Source organism: Oncorhynchus tshawytscha, linkage group LG04, assembly GCF_018296145.1.
Source record: "Oncorhynchus tshawytscha isolate Ot180627B linkage group LG04, Otsh_v2.0, whole genome shotgun sequence".
Lineage (NCBI taxonomy): Eukaryota > Metazoa > Chordata > Actinopteri > Salmoniformes > Salmonidae > Oncorhynchus > Oncorhynchus tshawytscha.
Window position 1 is genome coordinate 46,519,531 of NC_056432.1, and position 26,733 is coordinate 46,546,263.

Consider the following 26,733-nt stretch of genomic DNA (forward strand, 5'->3'; position numbering starts at 1 on the left):
CCAAAGGGTTTTTCTCCAGGTGCATGAACAATGATGATATCTACAGCGATTTCGATGAGAACCTATATCCACATTTTCAAGACAGGCTTTGATGCAAACTAGTCCCTGCTGAACATTATGTTTCTTTCATTTGACTACATTGTGAAAGTTGTTCAGTACATTTTAATGGGTTGGGCAAGTGTATTGCTTATGTGAAAACTAATGTACTGTAATTTACAGTACTGTAGCATATTACATTCAAAGGGCAATTTTGAAAAATGTCTCATATTTTTTTGCTTTTGGATGACAGGCGGTTAACATACCTGAATTGAGAAGACATCACTATGTTGTGTTTTGGATCAATGGTTTTGTGGTGAAAGATGTGTACAAACAAAATGAATGCACAATGAAAGGTTTTGAATGTAAGACTGGCTGCGTTACAAGTGTTACCAGTTTGGAGTTTTGTACGAAGAGTTTAGAAAATTCTCCCACATACTTGTGAAAATAGTACCAAAGCAATCCAAAAAAAAAGAAAACTCAACCTTTCTCAAGGCTATGTGTGTGTGTTTGTGTTTAAATTGAACAAGCCTTTAAGATAAGCCTATGTATTTGGCTGTAATTAAACATCACAGTCAATATACCCTGAAGGAAAGTCAAAGAGCTCAATGGGATCATATGGTTATTTCAATAGCAGTTAGAAATGGGATTTTGGCATTGTTACAAAATCAGCTGGGCTATAAAAAGTAACAGGCATTTATTTTGAAGAAAGAGAGGCCTTCAAGACATCCAAGATCCAACCCCCACAAACACACTCAGACAGGAAAGTTGCAGGCACACACACACACACACACACACACACACCATCATCTCTTATAAAAGTTAAAATGTGCACCATTTCATTAGTTAAAGATGAAAAGATGTGTACAGCTGTAGGGGTCTCAAATCCAAGCTGTGTATACCGATTAAATAAACTACAACTCTAAACGAGTCTACTGCACACATCTCTGATATGAAATTCAGTGAATAAAACATGAAAAATGACATTATTTTGATACATTTTTCAACGCCAGGCTCCAGTGACTCAGACCCTCCGCCTTCTCCTCCCAGGGTGATTCCCAGCATGCATTGCAAAAACAAATTGACTGCCATGGCCTGCGGAGGCAAGAGAGATTGAGAATCAATATTTCAAAACATCCATTCTTTATTTCTTCCCACAGAACAGACATACAGTACGTCTCCTCCTCTTGAGATGGACTGGTGCATAATGGCCCTCTTTCCTATCTGCACATCAAATCAGAGATCAGGGGTTGTATATATCAAGCATCTCAGAGTTGGAGTGCTAGGGTCCATGTAATGTTATTTATTGTGTGGTCTAAAAAGGCCAAACTGATCCTGGGCTCAAGTTTAACAAACCTAACGCAATGGTAAATCTAAACAATGGGGGTTTGTCAGAAATATTTCAGCTATTTTCACAGCCGAAAATATGAGCACAATAGCTGGCAATGATACAAAAGGGCTGGTTGTTGATAAATAAGTTGTAGGTGTAACGAGGGCTTGGCCACTCATTGGAGAAGCACGTCTTTGGTAACCGGATGAGAGGCGGTCTTTGGAGATGGGGATGGATACTTGAACAAGCTAAATGAAGTATGCTGGTCGGCATATGTGAGTACGTTTTAGGATGTGCAGTATATTTTCAAATTAAGGCACTCTGACGAATAGACCATTTAAAGAACAACAGCCCCTAAAAAACGACTTCTCATTTAGAAAACAGACTATGTGGCATTGATATCAGTCAGAAACATTTATTATACTGTCAGAATTGACTACAAAGTGTAAAGAGGATAATTTTGGTCATGAAGTCAGTCTCATTAAACTTTTGGTCCTGACTGCATTACAATGTAAATGAAGGTTGGGTTTGTTTCAATCCTACCCACATGCCCACAGCTGGCAGGACACAAGTAATCATGGAGTGCAGCTGCAAGCGAACCTATTGTAATGTCTGTGGTAAGTTTTATTTGACTTTGGATATCCCTATGGGGCTAGTTAGGAAACACCTGTAAATTGGTCAATATATAAAAATTCTAATAGCGCCAAATTTCAATGATTAAAAACCTCAAATCACCTATAAATTGTAGAAATTAATATGTTCTCATTTACATTGTGCAATTTATTGACAGCCCCCAATTAGCCCCGGAGATAGGTTATCCAAAGTCAAACCAATTTTGTCACGGTCAGACACCAGCCGGCTGAAGCTAATTGGCTAAATATTTTGTCTAACTCTTCCCACCTGCGAACTCACACATCAACCCACACCCCAAAACCAACTCAGGTTTAATTCAGTCATGGCCGCTAGAATTTCCTGATCAATTTCAATTGACAAAAAATTTGATTTTCTTTCAAAAACAAGGACATTTCTAAGTGACCCCAAACTTTTGAACGGTAGTGGCGCATAGCCAGGGGAACAATGTACTTAAGTATCAAAAGTAAAAGTAAAAATATAAACCATTTAAAATTCCTTATATTAAGCAAACCAGATGGCACAAATTTCTTGTTTTATTGACGGATAGCCATGGGCACACTCCAACACTGACATAATTTACAAACAAAGCATTTGTGTTTAGTGAGTCTGCCATATCAGAGGCAGTAGGGATGACCAGGGATGTTCTCTTGATAAATGTGTGAGAATTGGACAATTTTCCTGTCAAAATGTAATGAGTACTTTAGGGTGTGAAGGAAAATGTATGGGGTAAAAAGTACATTATTTTCTTTACAAATGTAGTGAAGTAAAAGTTGCCAAAAATATCAATTGTAAAGAAATGTACAGATACCACAAAAAACTACTTAAGTAATACTTTAAAGTATTTTTACTTCAGTACTTTACACCACTGCCCAAATGCCTTCACACCAGTACATTAGCACACTTTATATACTGTTACACATGCACTTATCACATAGTATTCCATACATAAGTTAAGGCCATGCAACCTGAGTTGAAACGTGAGTGAGGTGCACATGTACAGTACAAGCGCCATATATTTGTGGTGGACACTTGATACAGTCGCATGATAATGTTGTGGTATGTCACAAAATCATGTTATGACCACTTATATCAATATTAATTTTATATATCAATATTTTGCTAAGGTGTAAACGGTACAGCCAAATGGTTACTTGCAAAGTAGCAATATCAGAAATAGATCGTGTCAATATAAATAAAATATAAAGTATGTACAGGAACAATATTAATAACGATATCAGTGATAGTCATATGCATACAATCAGAGGTAAAGTGGCTGAGCAGCAGGACAAAGAAAATTGTAGCAGCAACGTATTGTGAATAGAGGCACTGCAGATAGTGCTGATGACTGGTCCGTCCAAACCACGCATTAAAACTTGTTTTTCAACCACTGCACACATTTCTTGTTAACAAACTATAGTTTTGGCAAGTTGGTTAGGACTTGCATGACACAAGTAATTTTTCCAACAATTGTTTACAGGCAGATAATTTAACTTATAATTCACTGTATCACAATTCCAGTGGGTCAGAGGTTCACATAGACTAAGTTGACTGTGCCTTTAAACAGCTTGGAAAATATCAGAAAATTATGTCATGGCTTTAGAAGCTTCTGATAGGCTAATTGACATAATTTGAGTCAATTGGAGGTGTACCTCCAAACGAACTTCAATGCCATACAACACTCCTTCCGTGGCCTCCAACTGCTCTTAAATGCTAGTAAAACCAAATGCATGCTTTTCAATCGTTCGCTGCCCGCACCCACCCGCCCGACTAGCATCACTACTATGGACGGTTCTGACTTAGAATATGTGGACTACCTAGGTGTCTGGCTAGACTGTAAACTCTCCTTCCAGACTCACATTAAACATCTCCAATCCAAAATTAAATCTAGAATCGGCTTCCTTTTTCGCAACAAAGCCTACTTCACTCACGCTGCCAAATATACCCTCGTAAAACTGACTATCCTACTGAACCTCGACTTCGACGATGTCATTTACAAAATAGCTTCTAATACTCTACTCAGCAAACTGGATGCAGTCTATCACAGTGCCATCCGTTTTGTCACTAAAGCCCCTTATACCACCCACCACTGCGACCTGTATGCTCTAGTCGGCTGGCCCTCGCTACATATTCATCGCCAGACCCACTGGCTCCAGGTCATCTATAAGTCTATGCTAGGTAAAGCTCTGCCTTATCTCAGATCACTGGTCACGATAACACCACCCACCTGTAGCACGCACTCCAGCAGGTATATCTCACTGGTCATCCCCAAAGCCAACATCTACTTTGGCCGCCTTTCCTTCCAGTTCTCTGCTGCCACTGACTGGAACGAATTACAAAAATCGTTGACGCTGGAGACTTATATTTCCCTCACTAACTTTAAACATCAGCTATCTGAGCAGCTAACCGATCGCTGCAGCTGTACATAGCCCATCTGTAAATAGCCCACCCAATCGACCTACCTCATCCCCATATTGTTTTTATTTACTTCCTGCTCTTTTGCACACCAGTATTTCTACATGCACATCATCATCTGCTCATCTATCACTCTAGTGTTAATTTTCTAAATTGTAATTACTCCGCTACTTTGGCCTATTTCTTGCTTTACCTCCTCACGGACTTTGCACACACTGTATAGACGTTCTTTTTTTCTATTGTGTTATTGACTGCACGCTTGTTAATCTCAACTAGCCTACCTGATTAAATAAAGGTGAAATAAAAAAAATACAAAATAAACCTGTGGATGTATTTCAAGGCCTACCTTCAAACTCAGTGCCTCTTTGATTGACATCATGGGAAAATCAAAAGAAATCAGCCAAGACCTCAGAAAAAAAATTGTAGACCTCCACAAGTCTGGTTCATCCTTGGGAGCAATTTCCAAAAGCATGAAGGTACCACGTTCATCTGTACAAACAATAGTATGCAAGTATAAACACCATGGGACCAGGCAGTCGTCATAACGCTCAGGAAGGAGACGCGTTCTGTCGCTGAGAGATGAACCTACTTTGGTGTGAAAAGTGCAAATCAATCTCAGAACAACAACAAAGGACCTTGTGAAGATGCTGGAGGAAACAGGTACAAAAGTATCTATATCCACAGTAAAATTAGTCCTACATGGACATAACCTGAAAGGCCGTTCAGCAAGGAAGAAGCCACTGTTCTGAAACTGCCATAAAAAAAGATAGACTACGGTTTGCAACTGCACATGGGGACAAAGATCGGACTTTTTGGAGAAATGTCCTCTGGTCTGGTGAAACAAAAATAGAACTGTTTCGCCATAATGACCATCGACATGTTTGGAGGAAAAAGGGGGATGCTTGCAAGCCGAAGAACATCACCCCAACCGTGAAGCATGGGGGTGGCAGCATCATGTTGTGGGGGTGCCTTACTGCAGAAGGGCACTTCACATAACAGATGGCATCATGAGAAGGAAAATTATGTGGATATCTTGAAGCAAAATCTCAAGAGATCAGTCAGGAAGTTAAACTTGGTCACAAATGGGTCTTCCAAATGGACAATGACCCCAAGCATACTTCCAAAGTTGTGGAAAATGGCTTAAGGACAACAAGGTCAAGGTTTTGGAGTTGCCATCACAAAGCCCTGACATCCTATAAAAAATGTGTGGGCAGAACTGAAAAAGTGTGTGCGAGCAAGGAGGCCTACAACTTGACCTAAGACAGGGAAATTTTACTAGGATTGAATGTCACGTATTGTGAAAAACTGAATTTAAATGTATTTGGCTAAGGTGTATGTAAACTTCCGACTTCAACTGTATAGTCGGAGAGCCTGTTTCTGTCCTGCCCTTGACTTTGTGATGTCCATAGCCTATTCGTCGCAAAACTCCCTGATCTTCTCAAAAATATAGTTTGTCTAGCTGTATCCAGTCCAGGTGCTGCTTTTACAGGTAGACGATCTATGGGAGGAAGGATGTCAGTGTTGCACAGCAGTTGAAACCTGGTACCATCAATCTGAACGCTCCTTGGCGACAAAGCCAGGCTTCAGAGCATCGAAGCTGTAAAACAGGGAATAACAACAAAAAATCTGAAGACATAACAACACTCATTCACCTCCCAAGTTTAGATAAGAATAACCTCATACAATAATTCTTTACCTGAAGTTCTGGTATTGCTTGATCTGTGGCAGCGGCCTGAAGTACCAGCCACGTTGTTGCCAGCCATAGCTTTCCACCAGCACCGTACCATCGTCCAGTCCAACCAGCTGTGGGATGTTGTCGTCCAGTCCATCGTCCAGTCCAACACCAGCAATCTCAGACAAAGTTTTCAGTCTCGTCTTTCTGAAACTCTGCTTGAAGAGGCCGAAGCACCAGTCAGGGGCAAACTTGGTGTTGCTTGTGATCAGGTCCAGATTGTGGTGGAGCTTGTGCATGGTCTACCAGGCATAATACCAGAGCACAAACTTGTTCTTGTCTTCGCCACTGCAATTATCACAATTCTGGTCCACACGTGTTTTCCCAACTCCATAGTTGGTGAAGAAATGGAGCAAATAGTTGATGACTGCGCTGCAGCCTTTGCTTGCTTGGGCCAGCTCTCTTTTTGATGACTGTATGACTGGTGGATTAGAGTCAGCCGTGTTCTACTGATTTATGCTGAAAGACAAATTCCAGATACAAATATTTTAGCATTATTATACAATAGATGCGAAATGGCATTCTGAGATAACATCACTACTACTGAAGCTAACATCAGCTGGCTAGCTAACAGCAAGCTTTAACTAGCAATACAAACCGATTGTCATAGATGGCTAAAGTTAACCAATAGGGTTCTATGTTAGCTAATTAGCTAGCTAACACTAGGCTATAACTACCAATGCGAAATGGCATTCTGAGAAAACATCACTCACGTTACACACACTTCATGCCACACACATATGCAAATTTAGGGATGACATGCCAGTAACAAACACTGACACTACACATTCATGTATATAGGACCAAATTATGAAAGACAAGAATTGTACTTTAGAATTCTGTAAAGTCAGTGTGGAAGAGGTGAAAAAATGTCACGACTTCTACCGAAGGTAACTCCTCTCCCTGTTCGGGCGGCGCTCGGCGTCGCCGGTCTACTAGCCGCGACCGATCCCTTTTTCTTTTTCTGGTTGTTTTGTCTGTGTTCTCTCCTGTGCCTGATTCCTACACCTCTCACCAAGACGCATGTTATCACAGACAAGCCACCGTGGTCTGACAATCTGGATGGAAAATGACTGAGGATAATAGCAGACGATATTGCCACTCCTCTTCAATTTAAGCCTACTAGCGAGCGTGTGCCCTCAGGCATGGAGGGAAGCTAAAGTAATTCCGCTACCAAAGAATAGTGAAGCCCTCTTTACTGGCTCAAATATCCGACCAATCAGCCTGTTACCAACCCTTAGTAAACCTCTGGAAAAAATGGTGTTTGACAAAATACAATGCTATTTCACAGTAAACAAATTGACAACAGAATTTAAGCATGCTTTATAGGGAAGGACACTCAACAAGCACAGCACTTACACAAATGACTGATGACTGGCTGAGAGAAATGGATGATAAAATTATTGTGGGGGCTGTCTTGTTAGACTTCAGTGCAGCTTTTGATATTAACGGTCATAGCCTGATACTGGAAAAACATGTGTTATGGCTTTTCACTTCCTGCTATTATGTGGATAAAAAGTTACTTATCTAACAGAACACAGAGGGTGTTCATTAATGGAAGCCTCTCAAATATAATCCAGTTAGAATCAGGAATTCCCCAGGGCAGCTTTTTAGGCACCTTGCTTTTCTACATTTTTACTAATGACATGCCACTGATTTTGAGTAAAGACAGAGTGCCTATGTATGCCAATGACTTAACACTGGTCTAAGACACTGTATCTCAGTGCTAGAGGCGTCACTACAGACAACCTGGTTCAAATACTGACTGTATCACAACCGGACATGATTGGGAGTCCCATAGGGTGGAGCACAATTGGCCCAGCGTCGTCCGAGTTCGTCATTCGTCTAAACCCTAAACCTCAACTACATCTTGTAATAAATAATGTGGAAATTGAGCAAGTTGAGATGACTAAAATGCTTGGAGTAACCCTAGATCGTAAACTGTCATGGTCAAAACATATTGATGCAGTAGTAGCTAAGATGAGGAGAAGTCTGTCTATAAAAAAGCAATGCTCTGCCTTCTGAACAACACTATCAACAAGGCAGGTTCTACAGGCCCTAGTTTTGTCGCACCTTGACTACTGTTCAGTCATGTGGTGAGGTACCACAAAAAAGGACTTAGGAAAATTGCAATTGGCTCAGAACAGGGCAGCACGGCTGGCCCTTGGATATACACAGAGAGCTAATATTAATAATATGTATATCAATCTCTCCTGGCTGAAAGTGGAGAGATTGACTTCATTGCAACTTTTATTTATGAGAGGTATTGACATGTTGAATGCACCGAGCTGTCTGTCTAAACTACTGGCCCACAGCTCGGACACCCATGCATACCCCACAAGACATGCCACAAGAGGTCTCTTCACAGTCCCCAAGTTCAGAACAGACTACGGGAGGCAGACAGTACTACATATAGCCATGACTACATGGAGCTCTATTCCACATCAAGTAACTGATGCAAGCAGTAAAATTAGATTTAAAAAACTGATAAAAAAACACCTTATGGAACAGCAGAGACTGTGAAGCAACACAAACATTGGCACAGACACGTGCATACACACACACACACACACACACAAATGATAACATACGGACTATACATACACATGGATTTAGTACTGTAAATACGTGGTAGTGGTGGAGTAGGGGCCTGAGGGCACAGTGTATTGTGACATCTGTGAATGTATTGTAATGTTTTTAAAATTGTATAAACTGCCTTAATTTTGCTGAACCCCAGGAAGAGTAGCTAATGGGGATCCATAATAACTACAAATACAAATGTTAGCTAGCAAGCCAGCCACCTACCCTCAGCTAATGTTAGCTAGCTAACAGCAAGCTTTAACTTTGGGTCTTTTGTTAAGACATGTCACGTTAACGTTAGCTATCTAGCTCAATTATAGAGTAATGCTACTAGCAATACAAACTGATTGTCAAGCTAAAGTTAACCAAATAACGCTAGGTTTAATGTTAGTTAGCAAGCCAGCCATGGAACTCCAGCTGGCTAGCTAACAGCAACATTTAGCTTGCAATGAAAACAACTTTGACAAAATTAGAAATGTATAATATCTGAATCTGTAGCTAGATTCTTACCTGTATACATGGATGCATGCTTCACGGTAGACTGCAACCCATTTTATAAGACATCCTGTGTTGTTTCCGTTTAGTTTGCACAGCTTGTTTGGCCCGTTGTGGTCCACTGATTTCAAAATGTGTTATTTTCAGAGTGAGAGAGAGTCAGCATGGCACGATCGTCGTCCAGAAAGTAGTCCATCACAACTTTTTCCCACTGACCTTTGTCGATAGCGCCTGATAAATTCAGGGCAGCAATGTTATTGAGAGCAGTAGCAACATATTTGCAGTTCTCCATGGCTAACGTTATATCTTTTTTTTTTTAAATGCAGTAGAAAGGATTATCTATGCATTACGAGCAGCTCATTTTATAGACACAAGATGCAACACCGCAGACCAATCCAAACTAATCTCTCAGCATGTCCAGCCCACTCATTATCTCTGCCAATCATGGCTAGCGGGAAGGTTGCTGGCTTTCTCTGTGGCTAAACCAACTAGGCTCTTAATTTAACAATTGTATTTGTATTTACAGATGACATACAAGTTTGATATTAAAGCACAAGAAAGTTTATGTATCTCTGGAACATACTAACATCTCTGTTGACGAGTCTACGATTCGTAAAACACTAAACAAGAATGGTGTTCATGAGAGGACACCAAGGAAGAAGCCACTGCTGTCCAAAAAAAACATTGCTGCAAGTCTGAAGTTCGCATAGACGGGAAAATTAATTCCCAAGTTTATCAGTACATTTTGCAGGAGAATGTAAGGCAATCTATCCGCCAATTGAAGCTCAACAGAAGTTGGGTGATGCAACAGGACAACGACCCAAAACACAGAAGTAAATCAAAAACAGAATGGCTTCAACAGAAGAAAATACACCTTCTTGAGTGGCCCAGTCCTGACCTCAACCCGATTGAGATGCTGTGGCATGACCTCAAGAGAGTGGTTCACACCAGACAACCCAAGAATATTGCTGAACTGAAACAGTTTTGTAAAGAGGAACGGTCCAGAATTCAATTTGGTTGATGTTATTGTTGCAAAAAGGAAGGTCAACCAGTTATTAAGTCAAAGGGTTCACATACTTTTCCCACACTGCACTGTGAATGTTTACGCAGTGTGTTCAATAAAGACATGAAAACGTATAATTGTTTGTGTGTTATTAGTGTAAGCAGACTGTGTTTGTCTATTGTTGTGACCAAGATGAAGATCAGATAAAATTTTAGGACAAATTTATGCAGAAATCCAGGTAATTCCAAAGGGTTCACATACTTTTTCTTGCCACTGTATGCATGAACACTCTGAACAAGAGCCAAGAGTGGACAAGTATTGGCCATACAGTGGTGTGTGTGTGTGTGTGTGTGTGTGTGTGTGTGTGTGTGTGTGTGTGTGTGTGTGTGTGTGTGTGTGTGTGTGTGTGTGTGTGTGTGCGAGCGAGCGCATGAGTATATCAGTGTGTTTATTTGATCCCTTGGCCAGTCATTTAACGATTCATTAACTCTGAGCCTAGTCCCTCTCTAGTACGTGTAACCACTGTAGATGTGACAGCCAAGCATTACAAAACAAATAAAAAAAATGTGCAGGTTCACATGTTGAGCTTAAATTTCACATGTTAACCCCATCTTTACACATGGGAGGATATAATAACATGTTTTCACCTCACATGTGAATTGCAGTTTCACATGTAAAATTTGTGGTTTCACATGATAAAATCATTCATATAATCGTATACTCACGTTTCACGTGAAAAGAATTCACATGTGAAAATCACATTTGCTGTTTCACATGTGAAAAAAAAAACACATTTGCAGGTTCACATGTAAGAAAATTCCACATTTTCTTGAATGCTTGTAAACAAAGTAAATGTAAACAAACACTGTATAGCCTAAAAACATGGTTAAATTGATCATTTTCATATAATGGATGGTCAGTCCTTCCATACATAGCATAGTCTCAGCTTTTTACAGAAACTATTCAATTAAGGATTGCAGCTTTAAAAACCTTTAATAGAGGTACAGTGTTATTATTGTATATGGTGAAATCCTCTAGTGAGTGAGTTACGTTTGTGCCATTAATATTAAGCACAACTTCTGAAGTCGAGAACAACATTTTTAGTATTGCAAACACAAAGAATGATCTTGAAAGCAAAACATAAACCCAAAAGTACTGGTAACAAAATAAAATGTTGCAAGGAAATACTATTAACTGTAAATGGACAACACGATTAAATAAAACACCTTCCTCTTTCCTGTAATTTGACTGACATATTGTTGGTTTTTACCCTGGCCTTTCGCTGCTTTTTTTCTAGTTGGAATTTTTGGTACATTCATTCCAGCAACATAGCACCCTGCATCACAGTGCTGGTTTACTTCTGAAGCTAAGCATGGTCGTTCCTGGTTGGTCCCTGGATGGTTACCAAACTAAGCTGAAGTGGTGAAAATAATAGTATGAAAAATGTAATTTGTTCACACGTCTGACAACCACACAATGTTTTTCATTTTTTGTTGTTGAAAGGGAACACATTAGGCAGAGAGAGAGGGGGGGGGGCAGAAAGAGAGAGACAGGTGGCAGAAAGAGAGACAGAGGGAGTGTGAGGGAGCGAGGGAGACAGGGAGTGTGTGGGAGCGAGAGAGACAGGGAGTGTGAGGGAGCGAGAGAGACAGTGGGGGTGTGAGGGAGCGAGAGAAAGTGTTAGAGAGAGAGAGAGTGTGAGGGCGAGAGAGAGAGAGTGTGTGAGGGAGGGAGGGAGAGAGAGAGAGTGTGAGGGAGGGAGGGAGGGAGAGAGAGAGTGTGAGGGAAGGAGAGAGAGAGAGAGTGTAAGGGAGTTAGAGAGAGAGAGTGTGAGGGAGGGAGAGAGAGATGGAATAAGATAGAGAATGGGGAGCACCAGAGTACCAGCTTCAGCCAGGTTAATGAGGCATCACTGAACAAATTAACCACTGTAGCACGATGACCAGCTGGCTATCAAGCATACACACACACACACAAAAACTTACAGCATCTCTTGCTAAACATTTATCTTCTATCCAATAATTCCAAACGGGCTGGCTGATGAAATTCCCTGGGTAAAGGAAAAAGTCTACCGGTACATTATCATTATTGCAATCTGGCAGAAAATCCAACCAAGCTGCATGATTGGAAGAACAACCTGAATGTGCAAGAGATATTTAGCCATGCTCAGATGAAAATAACAGTTAAATAAAATACGTTGTCAGTAAGAGAGAAAAAAACAAAGGAAGGAAGGGAAGCATCTCCAGGGGTGTGGAAGCAGACAGACACTCACCTTCTAGAACCATCTATAGGTGTGGAGGGTGGTGAGGTGGCTTCTCAGAGCAGAGGTCAGGGGGCCGGAGTTGGGGTTGGACCCTATGGTTCCGTGGATCCCAGTGGCCTTGTGGCTCGTGTCAGTGTAGGTCACTGGCTCCTTAGACAGAAAAGGGCATACATGGCTGCGTTAGAACACACCAGCTCCAAACTACAACACAGAAAAGAAGTGGAGACATTATAGATAAGGCTAGGGAGAGGCAGATGAGGATCTAATGTAAGAGGAGTGGATGGAGAAACAGAGAAAAATGGACGAAAAAAAACGTTGCCCTCCTTCACACACACATACTACAAAAGGCTGAAACAAGCTTATCCCATTGGCAGAGTGAGAGAAGAGAGAGAGAGAACAGCTCCAGTTTGTCTCTTAGTAGTCCTATCTGTAATAATCCTGGCAGAGCAGCAGCAGCAGAGAGGCTGTGGAAAATCAGCCTTGTGTTCTTGTTAAATCTCTGGCTTTATGATGTGACTTCTGTGGCTATGTGACAGATGAAACAGAGTGAATCTGAACAAGAGTTCTCACACACAAACACTGGCGCACAAACACACACAACCGCACACACACACACACACACACACACACGCACACACAAACGTGCACACACAAATGCAGACCGCACACACACTCTCGCCCAATTTGTCAAGGCAATGTGAGATGTCTGGGACTCAACTGAGAGAGCCATAACCTAGATTTTCACAGAGCAGATACCAAAATCATGTTTTTGTTCTGAATCTAGACCGGCCTTGAAAAAGTTTCCATCATTTAGATGAGTTTAGACAGACAGCAGAGCAGAGTATTACTTAATGGCAGCACAATGTGACTCTATGACAATATCTGAATAACACCTGAAGAAAATAAATAACAAAAATATGGCATTTCCTCTTGCATCCAAAAAGAGGTGATGTCATAAACTGTTGCCTGATATAAACTATGTACTACATGCTGTATGTCTATAGGTTGGGAGGAACTAAGGAAGTGGGTAGGACAGAGTAGTGTTTTCATGATTAGGGCTGTTGCAGTGACCGTATTACCGCCACACCGGCGGTCACGAGTCATGAAGGCAGTCAAAATCTACGTGACTGTTTAGTCACGGTAATTAGGCTTCTCCAAGCTCTGATGCCGTTGATGGTCATTAGTAGCCTACCAAACTTGTTAACTGCTAACACTATTGTCCCTCTAATCACTATGACATCAATGCAAATGTAATCAAACATTTGAGAGCCCATGAGCTCAGATCCGGCAATGCGGAAGCATACAGCTCATCCAGGGCCAACCTGAAAAAGGGCATCAAGATGGTTAAACATGACCACAAACTGCGGATTGAGGAGCACTTCAACAATAACTCCGACCCTCGACGCATGTGGCAGGGCATCCAAGCCATCACAGACTACTGGCCAAAAAAACCTTAAGTCCTGCCTCCCTCCAACACTGGATCCCCACCAGTTTGCCTACCGACTGAACAGGTCTACAGAGGACGCCATCTCCACAGCTTTACACTCTGCCCTGACCCACCTGGACAAAACCAACACCTATGTGAGAATGCTGTTCATAGACTTAAGCTCAGCATTCAATACGGGCATTCCTTCTAGGCTGGTCACAAAACTCCATGACTTAGGGGTCTGCCCCTCTCTCTGTAACTGGACGTTGGACTTCCTAACCAACAGACCCCAGTCTGTCAGGTTAGACAACTTCACCTCCTCAACCCTGAACCTGAACACCAGTGTGCCACAGGACTGCGTGCTGAGCCCCCTCCTGTACTCCCTCTTCACCTATTCCTGTACACGGTTCCAACACCATCGTCAAGTTCGCAGACGACACCATGGTGGTAGGCCTGATCAGTGACAATGATGGGTCAGCCTACAGGGAGGAGGTCAAGCATCTGGCTGCATGGTGTGCTGACAACAACCTGGTCTTCAATGCAAAGAAAACCAAGGTGCTCATTGTGGATTACAGGAAGTCTAAAAGCTGCAGCCACGCCCCAGTTCTCATTGATGGCATTGAGGTGGAGTGTGTGCCCAGCTTCAAATTCCTGGGTGTCTACATCTCACAGGACCTTTTCTGGACCCTCAACATCTCAACCCTGGTCAAAAAGGCACAGCAGGGGGCTGAAGGAGGCCTGCCTATCTCCCAAGATCCTGGTGAACTTTTAGAGCTGTACGGTCGAGAGCGTTCTGACTAACTGCGCCACAGTGTGGTTTGGCGGATGCTCCATGGACGACCAGAAGGCCCTGCAATGGGTGGTGAAGCTCCCTGCCATCATAGACCTCCAGCGCAAGCGGTGTCTGCATAGGGTGCGTGGCATCAACAGGGACCCTTCACATCCATGCCACAAACTGTTTGCCCTCCTACCATCAGGCAAGCGGTACAGGTCTCTACGTTCCTGCACTTGCAGGCTCAAGAACAGTTTCTTTCCAGCTACTGTAACCCTGCTGAACTCTGTGACACGGCACTAGAAATATCCACCCGCCCACCGCTTAGTACTGCCTCTCAGGGACATTTTAACATCTTGGCCATGTTCTGTTATAATCTACACCCGGCACAGCCAGAAGAGGACTGGCCACCCCTCATAGCCTGGTTCCTCTCTAGGTTTCTTCCTAGGTTTTGGCCTTTCTAGGGAGTTTTTCCTAGACACTGTGATTCTACAGCTGCATTGCTTGCAGTTTGGGGTTTTAGGCTGGGTCTCTGTACAGCACTTTGATATATCAGCTGATGTAAGAAGGGCTATATATATAAATTCTATTTTTGATTTTCAATGCTCAGTCCCCACCTGTAGTCCCTGTTCACTCATGACTGCACGGCCAGGCACAACTCCAACACCATCATTAAGTTTGCAGACGACACAACTGATCACCGACAGCAATGAGGGAGGAGGTCAGAAACCTGGTCGTGTGGTGCCAGGATAACAACCTCTCCTTCAACGTGATCAAGACAAAGGAGATGATTGTGGACTACAGGAAAAGGAGGACTGAGCATGCCCCCATTCTCATCGACGGGGCTGTAGTGGAGCAGACTGAGAACTTCAAGTTCCTTGGTGTCCACATCACCAACAAACAATCATGGTCCAAACACACCAAGACAGTTGTGACGAGGGCACGACAAAGCCTATTCCCCCTCAGGAGACTGAAAAGATTAGTCACTTTAACTCTACCTACATGTACATATTACCTCAATTACCTCGACTAACCTGTGCCCCCGCACATTGACTCTGTACCGGTACAGGTTTCCCGACTTTTCTTTTGACAAAAAAGTTCAATTTGTCAGAAAAATGCATAAATTAATTCAAGCTACAAGAGTGTAGATCTAATGACAATCTCCTAATGTCATTACACCTACAAGTGTTGGTGTTTTGTAACAGATCTCTTTGCATTCATCCAATGGCTGGTGCACTGTTTGGATGCTGGAATTATTTGGGGGATGGTTCGGTATGATTCCTTTGGTTTTCCATAAAAAGCTGGGAAAAAAGCTTCCCTGTGGTAGGCTAAGTGGATAACATGATACGCCTCCGCCTGTAGTATTTGATGGGCGGGGTACATTTTTACAGTTGAAGCTGCTTTACTCAACTCTGCCTCACAACTAAAGAGTTAAGTTAGCTTCTCAGCTAGTTCTAAAAAGCTTTGGTGTTATTGGCCGTAGCCTATTTAGCAAGCTCGAATCCGCATGTCACGATTTATATCAGAAATTGACTTCGCCAAACAAACCCAAGAGAGGAAAAAGAGCAATGAGCAGCATCAAACTACCAAGCCCAGCAGTGATGATGTTGCCGAGCTCCAGCTAGCTCCGCGTGCAGAGCCTACCCACCCAGGATAATGGCTCCACAGCCCCGCTGACTGTTCCTGGCAATCTTGGAACAGAGTAGCCAGCCCAGGTTAGCCTAAAATCCTACTGTAGCTGCAGATTTTCTGTCCAAACACTTTAATTTAAAAGCAACTTGTTCATAGGAAGATAGTGGCTGGAATACTCGGTTACTGTTTCCCATGTCGAAAGTTCTGTTAATGCTAATCCAGCTTCACCCAAACTGGGTATTCTAACTGGAAGCATGATATTGATAGTACCAAATGATTCGCTGAGTACGCAAAGAGCATTTGAACGGCACTGCATCGTGGAAAGAAACACAAGTTTGAAGTGCTATGGGAACATTGGTGTCAACATTTGTTAATGACGGGCAGCTGTTGAGAAATGTCATATACCTTTTCTGTCTATGATGGTATATACTCTCCGAAAAGACAATGAACTTGCCAATGTGTTTAGTACCCACAATGCCACATACACGTCACACAATATTCAAAATGAACACATAGGACTGACTCATGGGTGGGGCATCTGGGGTCGAATTTGATCCAGTGTATTGTGCCATATCTCAACGGGTTGCTGTACTCATGAGTGGCATTGTTTTCCATGTTTGAAGCGGGCCTATTTGTTTGGCAAGACAGCTGCATCTCATTGTAGTAGGCGATAGGCTATAGTTTGGTTATTTGGATCTACAATCACATTTTGTTTACTGCGTGCACCTGTGTAATGATCATGCTGTTTAATCAGCTTCTTGATATGCCACACATGTCAGGTGAATGGATTATCTTGGCAAAGGAGAAACGCTCATTAACAGGGATGTAAACAAATTTGTGCACAACATTTTAGAGAAATGCGCTTCCCTATCTTCTCGCAACCATGTATAACTCCCTGTCAAAAGACACAATTCTTTGTTGAATAGTTGATTTAAAAAAGCCATAAACTGTAAATGACTACTGTGGCTAGCTATGCTCTCTCTGACCATGTTTAAGGTTAGCCTAGCTGTAGTTAAACTGTAGCATAAATGCTCATTTCTGATAAGGCATTCAACATTTGTCTTGTTTTACCAGTCAGTTGACGGAGTAGAGAACTTGAAAAGAAAACTTTAAATTAGTTGAATTGCCTATTCTTGGATGAATGAAATCTTATTGAATTTAATTCAATTAGAAGACCTTGGCCTCCCCCCCCTGTCCTGCTCTTCCAGTGCATAATTTACTGTAGGCATAATGTGATAGGGTACTGCTTGACTCTGGCCGACAGAAAACAAACAGTAAAACATCAGATATTGGGACAGTTCTGGTCTGTGTGTGTACATACAAGAAGACAACAGTTGTCTCCTCTTATTGGGAGTAAGAAGAACAGACAGGAGAGTGGTTGAACTAGAGGTTTAATATAGCAGAGACTGAGCTAAATAGCCAGTGAATCCTGTGATCGAGAGGTCTAGATTCTGGGATAGGGAAATAGTCACTGATTTGGCTGTGATTTAGCCACATCCATACACAGAGCTGCTCAGACTGGAGCACTAACTCAGACAGAGGGCAAAACATTTTGGAACCATACGTGCAAACATTAGAAAAGGTTTCAGTTGAAACAGTTTTTGCATCTCAAAATGGGCATCAACCAATTAAAATCGTTGATTTACTTGCACGTGATAGAAGGCTACATTCTATCGGGTTCCATCAGATAACATGGAACACGTTAGCTCCATGCTAACTTCACCAGCTGACTGTGATTATATCCAGTAACAAGTTCTGCATCAGCCAATTACAAATGTTGACATAGATGGACTTAATCAAAAACTTTTCAATGAGATTGCCAAAATCCTAAAGTATCCTTTTAAGGACAATGAGAGCCTTTATATCTAATGTCCTTCATACTGGACACAGACATAAAAATGGTATCCATGAGTTAATCTGACTGGGGAAGTAGATAAAATGTTTGTATTGTATGTTGTAAGGAGGTGCCCCCTTCCACTGTGCTAATGGACTTCTCCTGGGCCCGAGTGAGTAAAGCCAACCATGCTGGCACGTGTCCCATGTGAATTAGCTGTGAATCAGGATCTCTGAATGGCTATGTTCAACTGTGTATTTACTGTTGGCTTCCATGACTGTATCTTTCTCTCCCTCCATCTGTAATATAGGAGCTGGGTAGGATATAGGTGCTGAAGTCAGGCTCATTCATGACCTGGAGCTGATCTATGCCAACATGCCAAACATCTCAGAAAAGACAAAAGGTGATTACTAACAAGACGGTACATCATAAGTGTTTAGTAATATTACACTTTCAATACATGTCACTCATCAACTCATCCTCATTTTTCTACAGATGGAGGACAGAAGAGTCCTCTGACTGAAAGACAGGTTGTGTCACGCCCTGGTCTTAGTATTTTGTGTTTTCTATATTTATTTGGTCAGGCCAGGGTGTGACATGGGTTTATTTTGTGTTGTGTTTATGTATGGGGGTTTTTCGTAGGTTTTGGGATTGTGGCTTAGTGGGGTGTTCTAGCAAAGTCTATGGTTGCCTGAGGCGGTTCTCAATCAGAGGCAGGTGATTCTCGTTGTCTCTGATTGGGAACCATATTTAGGCAGCCATATTCTTTGAGTGTTTCGTGGGTGATTGTTCCTGTCTGTGTTTTTGTTATTCACCAGATAGGCTGTATAGGTTTTCATGGTCCGTTTCTTGTTTTTTTTTGTATATTCCTGTTTATTCGTTTATTAAACATGAATCTAAATTACCACGCTGCATTTTGGTCTGACTCTCCTTCGACGGAAGAAAACCGTAACAGGTTGATACTGATGTCTGAATTGGGACAGACCTTGCACTCAGCATTAAAATGATAAAAGACATCGATTGCTTGTTATTGTCTTTTGTTATTATTAAATCGAATGGTACCATCAATAGGGTGGGGGGCTCTATGTATTCTTCGAACATGCCAGGGAACTCTGTTCTTATATGGGACACACTACAGGAAGGTATAATATTAGCACATTGTTATATTAGCAGAACACTGCTTCTACAGTATGTGAAGGATGGTTTATTCTACATGGACATTTGAAAGTTATCAAAACATTGTTTAGAATATCTACATAAGTTCAGCAATTGCACTCTTCCCATATTACTCTGTAGGCTACTGAGCGATTCAACGATTGGTCAGTAGCTACAGAGTGGTATGAGAAGAGTGGCATCCTCTGGTATTTCACATCTGCCTGTGGTTATTGAACTCTGTCATATCCATGATGGAGTGTCATGCACTCCAACCCTCCTGTCACCTGGCTGCACCTGTAGTACATACTACATAGATGGAATCGCCCACTGGAGACTGGAAGACAGAACCTCACCCAGAGAGATGTGCATTTCAGTGGGTGGTTAGAAAACCAAATCCTTAGATTTGGCCAAATAGACAAATATAATGCCCTTTAGTTCATGTTAGACAGCTGAAGTTGTACTCTACACAAATTTTTATTTGCTAGGTAAGTGTTAGCATACGGTCTTTATAAGGACATCAATATGATATTTAAAGCATGAAATGTTTTGTCTTTGTCACATGGAAACATACATTTTTTGTTGATCAATGTATGTATACCAGTGCTGGCAACTCTCACGCATTGACCATGAAACACACACATTTGACCCTCTTCACACGCCACACTTCTTATATCTCAAACATTGGAAATGTATGCTGGTATGCTTTTATTTTTCTAATTAGTCCAATGTTGAAATCGGAGGATATGAGCCTGTAATTTAACATCACAAGTGGAACCTCTGAACCGCGGCACATTGAAGTATATGATTGGTCTAGTTATGTAAGGTTATCAAGGGAATTGGATGCACTTTTTAAAGAAACACCACTCAAGATTAGATTTGAGCTGAATAGAGAGAGAACGTTCTCTGCTGAGTTTATAAAACTGTAAAAAGAGCAGCACTGTTTACAACAAAAGTAGGTTGCATGCACCAAAGTCAATTTAATCCACATTACATTAGTCCCCTTGTTTGGTGATTGGAATTTAGGTTGTGATTACGAAAAGGCAGCAGACAGACCTACAATATGTTTTAGCAGGAAAGTTTGGTAGGGTGACCTAATTTGTAACTACGAAAAACATTTTGTCTAACAGACAGTGAACCCAAAAGTGTAAGTTTGATTCTAGAGGGGGGGACAATAGAGAAATAATTTGGTTAGGGTGTAGGGGCAGATTAATGCAATCTTGTTTTCAGGAGATTTGATCTACTTACTTTACTTAGTCTGATCAGTGGAACAATTCTCATTCTTAACAATGGACAATAATATTGAGTAATTATATGCTTATTCAAAAAGAACACTACTGTTATTCCCCACACGTATTTTATTATTCCACTTCTTCCCAATTTTGCCACAAAGCAAAAACAGGTTTTTAGAAATGTTTGCAAATGTATATAAAAAAAACAACTGAAATATCACATTTACATAAGTATTCAGACCCTTTACTCAGTACTTCGTTGAAGCAGCCTCAAGTTTTCTTGGGTATGACACTACAAGCTTGGCACATCTGTATTTTGGGAGTTTCTCACATTCTTTGCAGATCCTATCAAGCTCTGTCAGGTTGGATGGGGAGCGTCGTTGCACAGTTATTTTCAGGTCTCTCCACAGATGTTCGATCGGGTTCAAGTCCAGGCTCTGGCTGGGCCACTCAAGGACATTCAGAGACTTGTCCTGAAGCCACTCCTGCATTGTCTTGGCTGTGTGCTTAGGGTCATTGTCCTGTTGGAAGGTGAAACTTTGCCCTAGTCTGAGGTCCTGAGCGATCTAGAGGATTTCTCTGTACTTTGCTCCGTTCATCTTTCCCTCGATCCTGGCTAGTCTCCCAGTTCCTGCCACTGAAAAACTTCCCCACAGCATGATGCTGCCACCACCATGCTTCACCGTAGGGATGGTGCCAGGTTTCCTCCAGACGTGACGCTAGGAATTCTGGCCAAAGAGTTCAATCTTGGTTTCATCAGACCAGAGAATCTTGTTTCTCATGGTCTGAGACTCCTTTAGGTGCCTTTTGGCAAACTCCAAGCGGGCTGTCATGTGCCTTCTACTGAGGAATGGTTTCCGTCTGGCCACTTTACCATAAAGGTGGTGGAGTGCTGCAGTGCTGGAGTGCTGCAGAGATGGTTGTCCCTTTGAAAGGTTCTCCGATCTCCACAGAGGAACCCTGGAGCTCTGTAAGAGTGACCATCGGGTTCTTGTTCACCTCCCTGACCAAGGCCCTTCTCCCCTGATTGCTCATTTTGGCAGGGCGACCAGCTCTAGGAAGAGTTTTGGTTGTTCCAAACTTCTTCCATTTAGGAATGATGGAGGCCACTGTGTTCTTGGGGACATAGCAGAGCAAGCAAACAAACAATATGAAGCTAAACAAAAGTAGCAAGCATAGCCATAAAGCAGGCCTAGTTAGCAAAACAAAGGAAATGCACAAAAAAGGGCAAAAAGCCACCAAAAAAAAAGAATCCCATTGGATTTCATTACCAGGGTACTAACAAAATGAGCACAAGTAATAGTGAATTTCCATGGAGTCTGCTAGCTAAATATGCTAACGAGCACAAGCAAAACTAAACGAATTGCAAAGACAGGCAATCCAGCTCCTAAAGTTATGTAGGTCAGGAGCAACCGAATTATATATTTTTGGTGAGTTTGGACATTTACAGGCGAATGTGAACGAGAGACATTGTGCAAATGATAAAAGTTTTGACACATGCTTGTCTGAAGGAAGAACAATACTGGCTCTGAAGCAGCATGTGTACACGCAGATGCTATTTTTGCTCAGCATCAGACACATTTTTGCACTTTCCTCAGTGTAGCCAGCCTACTTTGCTCCAGTAAAACATGGGAAATGTAGCTGGCTACATTCTTTCTATGATAAATATTAGAAACATGATGGCCATGCATCGTTTTTTCAAAGAAATACCTTTATTTTTCATTGAAACTAATTTACTTGTGTGGCTGCCAGCCAAATAGCATTTGACTTCTGCAGAATGTGTTGAACTAATGTATTTTATGTGAAGTGAAACTATAGGTTCATATCCCGGATTATTCTATTGAAGCAAAAAAACACGGACTCTTCGCGTTCCTAGGAAACTATGCAGTTTTTTTTTTTTTTACGTGTTATTTCTTACATTAGTACCCCAGGTCATCTTAGGTTTCATTACATACAGTCGAGAAGAACTACTGAATATAAGATCAGCGTCAACTCACCATCAGTACGACCAAGAATATGATTTTCACGAAGCGGATCCTGTGTTCTGCCTTTCAACCAGGACAACGGAATGGATCGCAGCCGGCGACCCAAAAAACGATGCCGTAAAAGAGGGAAACGAGGCGGTCTTCTGGTCAGACTCCGGAGACGGGCACATCGTGCACCACTCCCTAGCATTCTTCTCGCCAATGTCCAGTCTCTTGACAACAAGGTTGATGAAATCCGTGCAAGGGTAGCATTCCAGAGGTGAGTAAAACATTTAAACGTGTTAACCCTCGCAAGGCTGCAGGCCCAGACGGCATCCCCAGCCGGCATCCCCATCCCCAGCCGCGCCCTCGGAGCATGCGCAGACCAGCTGGCCGGTGTGTTCACGGACATATTCAATCAATCCCTATACCAGTCTGCTGTTCCCACATGCTTCAAGAGGGCCACCATTGTTCCTGTTCCCAAGAAAGCTAAGGTAACTGAGCTAGACGACTACCGCCCCGTAGCACTCACTTCCGTCATCATGAAGTGCTTTGAGAGACTAGTCAAGGACCATATCACCTCCACCCTACCTGACACCCTAGACCCACTCCAATTTGCTTACCGCCCAAATAGGTCCACAGACGATGCAATCTCAACCACACTGCACACTGCCCTAACCCATCTGGACAAGAGGAATACCTATGTGAGAATGCTGTTCATCGACTACAGCTCGGCATTCAACACCATAGTACCCTCCAAGCTCGTCATCAAGCTCGAGACCCTGGGTCTCGACCCCGCCCTGTGCAACTGGGTACTGGACTTCCTGACAGGCCGCCCCCAGGTGGTGAGGGTAGGCAACAACATCTCCACCCCGCTGATCCTCAACACTGGGGCCCCACAAGGGTGCGTTCTGAGCCCTCTCCTGTACTCCCTGTTCACCCACGACTGCGTGGCCACGCACGCCTCCAACTCAATCATCAAGTTTGCGGACGACACAACAGTGGTAGGCTTGATTACCAACAACGACGAGACGGCCTACAGGGAGGAGGTGAGGGCCCTCGGAGTGTGATGTCAGGAAAATAACCACACACTCAACATCAACAAAACTAAGGAGATGATTGTGGACTTCAGGAAACAGCAGAGGGAACACCCCCCTATCCACATCGATGGAACAGTAGTGGAGAGGGTAGTAAGTTTTAAGTTCCTCGGCATACACATCACAGACAAACTGAATTGGTCCACTCACACAGACAGCATCGTGAAGAAGGCGCAGCAGCGCCTCTTCAACCTCAGGAGGCTGAAGAAATTCGGCTTGTCACCAAAAGCACTCACAAACTTCTACAGATGCACAATCGAGAGCATCCTGGCGGGCTGTATCACCGCCTGGTACGGCAACTGCTCCACCCACAACCGTAAGGCTCTCCAGAGGGTAGTGAGGTCTGCACAACGCATCACCGGGGGCAAACTACCTGCCCTCCAGGACACCTACACCACCCGATGTTACAGGAAGGCCATAAAGATCATCAAGGACAACAACCACCCGAGCCACTGCCTGTTCACCCCGCTATCATCCAGAAGGCGAGGTCAGTACAGGTGCATCAAAGCTGGGACCGAGAGACTGAAAAACAGCTTCTATCTCAAGGCCATCAGACTGTTAAACAGCCACCACTAACATTGAGTGGCTGCTGCCAACACACTGACTCAACTCCAGCCACTTTAATAATGGGAATTGATGGGAAATGATGTAAAATATATCACTAGCCACTTTAAACAATGCTACCTAATATAATGTTTACATACCCTACATTATTCATCTCATATGTATACGTATATACTGTACTCTATATCATCTACTGCATCCTTATGTAATACATGTATCACTAGCCACTTTAACTATGCCACTTTGTTTACATACTCATCTCATATGTATATACTGTACTCGATACCATCTACTGTATCTTGCCTAAGCTGCTCTGTACCATCACTCATTCATATATCTTTATGTACATATTCTTTATCCCCTTACAATGTGTATAAGACAGTAGTTTTTTGGGGGGAATTGTTAGTTAGATTACTTGTTGGATTATTACTGCATTGTTGGAACTAGAAGCACAAGCATTTCGCTACACTCGCATTAACATCTGCTAACCATGTGTATGTGACAAATAAGATTTGATTTGATTTGATTTGAAATGCGACCCCTGTCAATATACAGTTGGACTCAACTGCTCTCTCTTTCTCCCGTCGTGCTATTTACAAACAAACGCGACTGGCTCAACTGTTCTGGGAAACTACCTTCATAATGTAAAATAATGTGACAGGTGATAGGAAGAACGCGATCTGCTTTATTTCCTAAAGTATTGCACAAGTTGACTGTAGGTATTTACTTAAAAAGTTGCTACAAATTTTGAAATTTATTGAAACAATTCAAATAAATAGTTTGAACGGCAAAAAACATCCTGTGGCTATTTACAAATACCCCAGTATACGATATATACAGTATATCGCCCAAGCCTACTCAGAACAGTTGACCCAACTCAATAGGTGGCCTGTCACGAATCTGTGTGTCTTGTGTTCTGGTTGAGGTGTTCACCTCATTAAGCAGTAACAGGCGTAGTCTGGTAGTTGTGCCATTTTAGCTGTTGGTACAATATACTACAGTCATGTCTGCAAAAACACTACTGTAAATACTACAGTATACTGCAGTCATGTCCGCAAAAACACAAACAGTGAATAGTATGGTAAACTACAGTCATGTCCACAAAAACACTACAGTGAATACTATAATATACTACAGTCATGTAAGAAAAAACATTACAGTAAGTACTACATTGAAGTCAACAAAAACATAACTGAATACTATAGTATATAAATATAATAATACTACCGTATTTAAACTATAGTATACTATAGTATTTTTTTCATATAGGAAGCTTCAAAATGAGGCCAAATCAGGAAGTTCAGTCACTCTTTAAAGGCTGTTTAAGATAAATATAAACCACAGATAGACCAAACAGCAAAACATACTATAAATACATACATACAGTATGTAGCGATAACTCTTGACTTGTACAATTATCGAAACCTGGATCTACACTTCAGAACCAATGATAAACATATTTCCTCTATATCTTGTCTGTCTATAGTAGTCAGTCAGGGTGGGAGTGTTATAGTTGTTGTGATCATGCTTGGCTGAATCTCCCCACGCAGAGCAAGCTGCTGCCGGATTGTCATGGTGTGCTGCTGGGTTGTCATGGAGATGCCTCGGTAATGACTTCCACTGGGACGGCAGGTGAAGGAAGTGATCTTTACACTGGACGCATCTCAATAGTCTAACGTGGCCTCCTCTCCTTCATCTCAATAGTCTCACAAGGCCACCTCCTCTCATCTCAGGTATCTCAAGGAAAGGATATGAGGTGTGGACTTACGACTATTGAGATGCACCCAGAAAGTCAGATACAGAAACCTCTGTCCACCAATGGAAATACAGCACCTACTGTCCTCTCGACCAATGGAAAAGCAAGAAAAGACAGACATAATACAGACACTGTTCTCTGACGGAGACAGCATGGACAGTGAACCCTCCTGTCATTGTAAAACCCCAGTTACTGATCACAAATAATTTACACCAAGGATGGGAGGCAGTCGGGAATACACAATCAGATAGTGGTGTTTGTTCATCACATACAGTATACATCTACCCCAGTGGTGTGTGTGTGTGTGTGTGTGTGTGTGTGTGTGTGTGTGTGTGTGTGTGTGTGTGTGTGTGTGTGTGTGTGTGTGTGTGTATGTATATTTGACAGTGGCCTTGGGGATAGAAATCCTCTCACTGGTGCCCATTGATTAAGCACAAACACTCATATATACAACAATGAACAAGCTGTCTAATACTCTGTCACACACACACACACACACAGGACCTCTGAAGTCAGCTTAGCTTAGCTCAGTGTGTGTTAGAGCAGGTTGACAAGGCTGGAAAACCTTCAGCATCACACACACACACAGGGATGACATCTGTGGGGTGACAGAAGTGGTTTGTCCTCCACTGTCTGACAGGAACAAACACTAGGTTGTGTCAGACTGGGGTTGAAGATCAACACTGAAGGGTGAACACAACAGCATTTCTCAGACAGTACTACCAAGACACTATCTCAGAAACACACACAGTCATGTAGTGATAGATAGTGTTGTTGGAAGATCTGTCATGTTCTAGCCTCACTACACTCCACTGGCAAT

At 42.3% G+C, this 26,733-nt stretch overlaps 2 protein-coding genes and 1 long non-coding RNA gene across 6 annotated transcripts in view; 1 reads left to right on the forward strand and 2 right to left on the reverse strand.

Annotated features, from left to right (window-relative positions):
• Positions 1–12,618, reverse strand: part of apba1a (amyloid beta (A4) precursor protein-binding, family A, member 1a) — a 61,759-nt gene extending 49,141 nt beyond the window's left edge. For 2 of the 4 annotated variants that reach the window (XM_024418279.2, XM_024418277.2), the window contains exon 1: positions 12,494–12,618. The gene's annotated coding sequence lies outside the window, so the exon portion shown is untranslated. Of the gene's footprint in view, positions 1–6,107; positions 6,233–12,493 lie in introns of those variants that run through there. The other 2 variants (XM_042320810.1, XM_042320809.1) reach the window with 2 other exon arrangements.
• The window catches only part of LOC112248885 (protein prenyltransferase alpha subunit repeat-containing protein 1), a 115,341-nt gene continuing 101,112 nt past the window's right edge, over positions 12,505–26,733 (reverse strand). Inside the window, exon 7 of the mRNA XM_042320813.1 lies at positions 12,505–12,634. Coding sequence (XP_042176747.1) covers positions 12,625–12,634 — 10 coding nt within the window. The 3' untranslated portion in view covers positions 12,505–12,624. The remainder of the gene's footprint in view (positions 12,635–26,733) is intronic.
• Positions 16,064–18,750, forward strand: LOC112248884. The gene is made up of 3 exons (XR_002953284.2): positions 16,064–16,397; positions 18,459–18,551; positions 18,644–18,750. It is a non-coding gene; the product is annotated as an uncharacterized LOC112248884 (long non-coding RNA).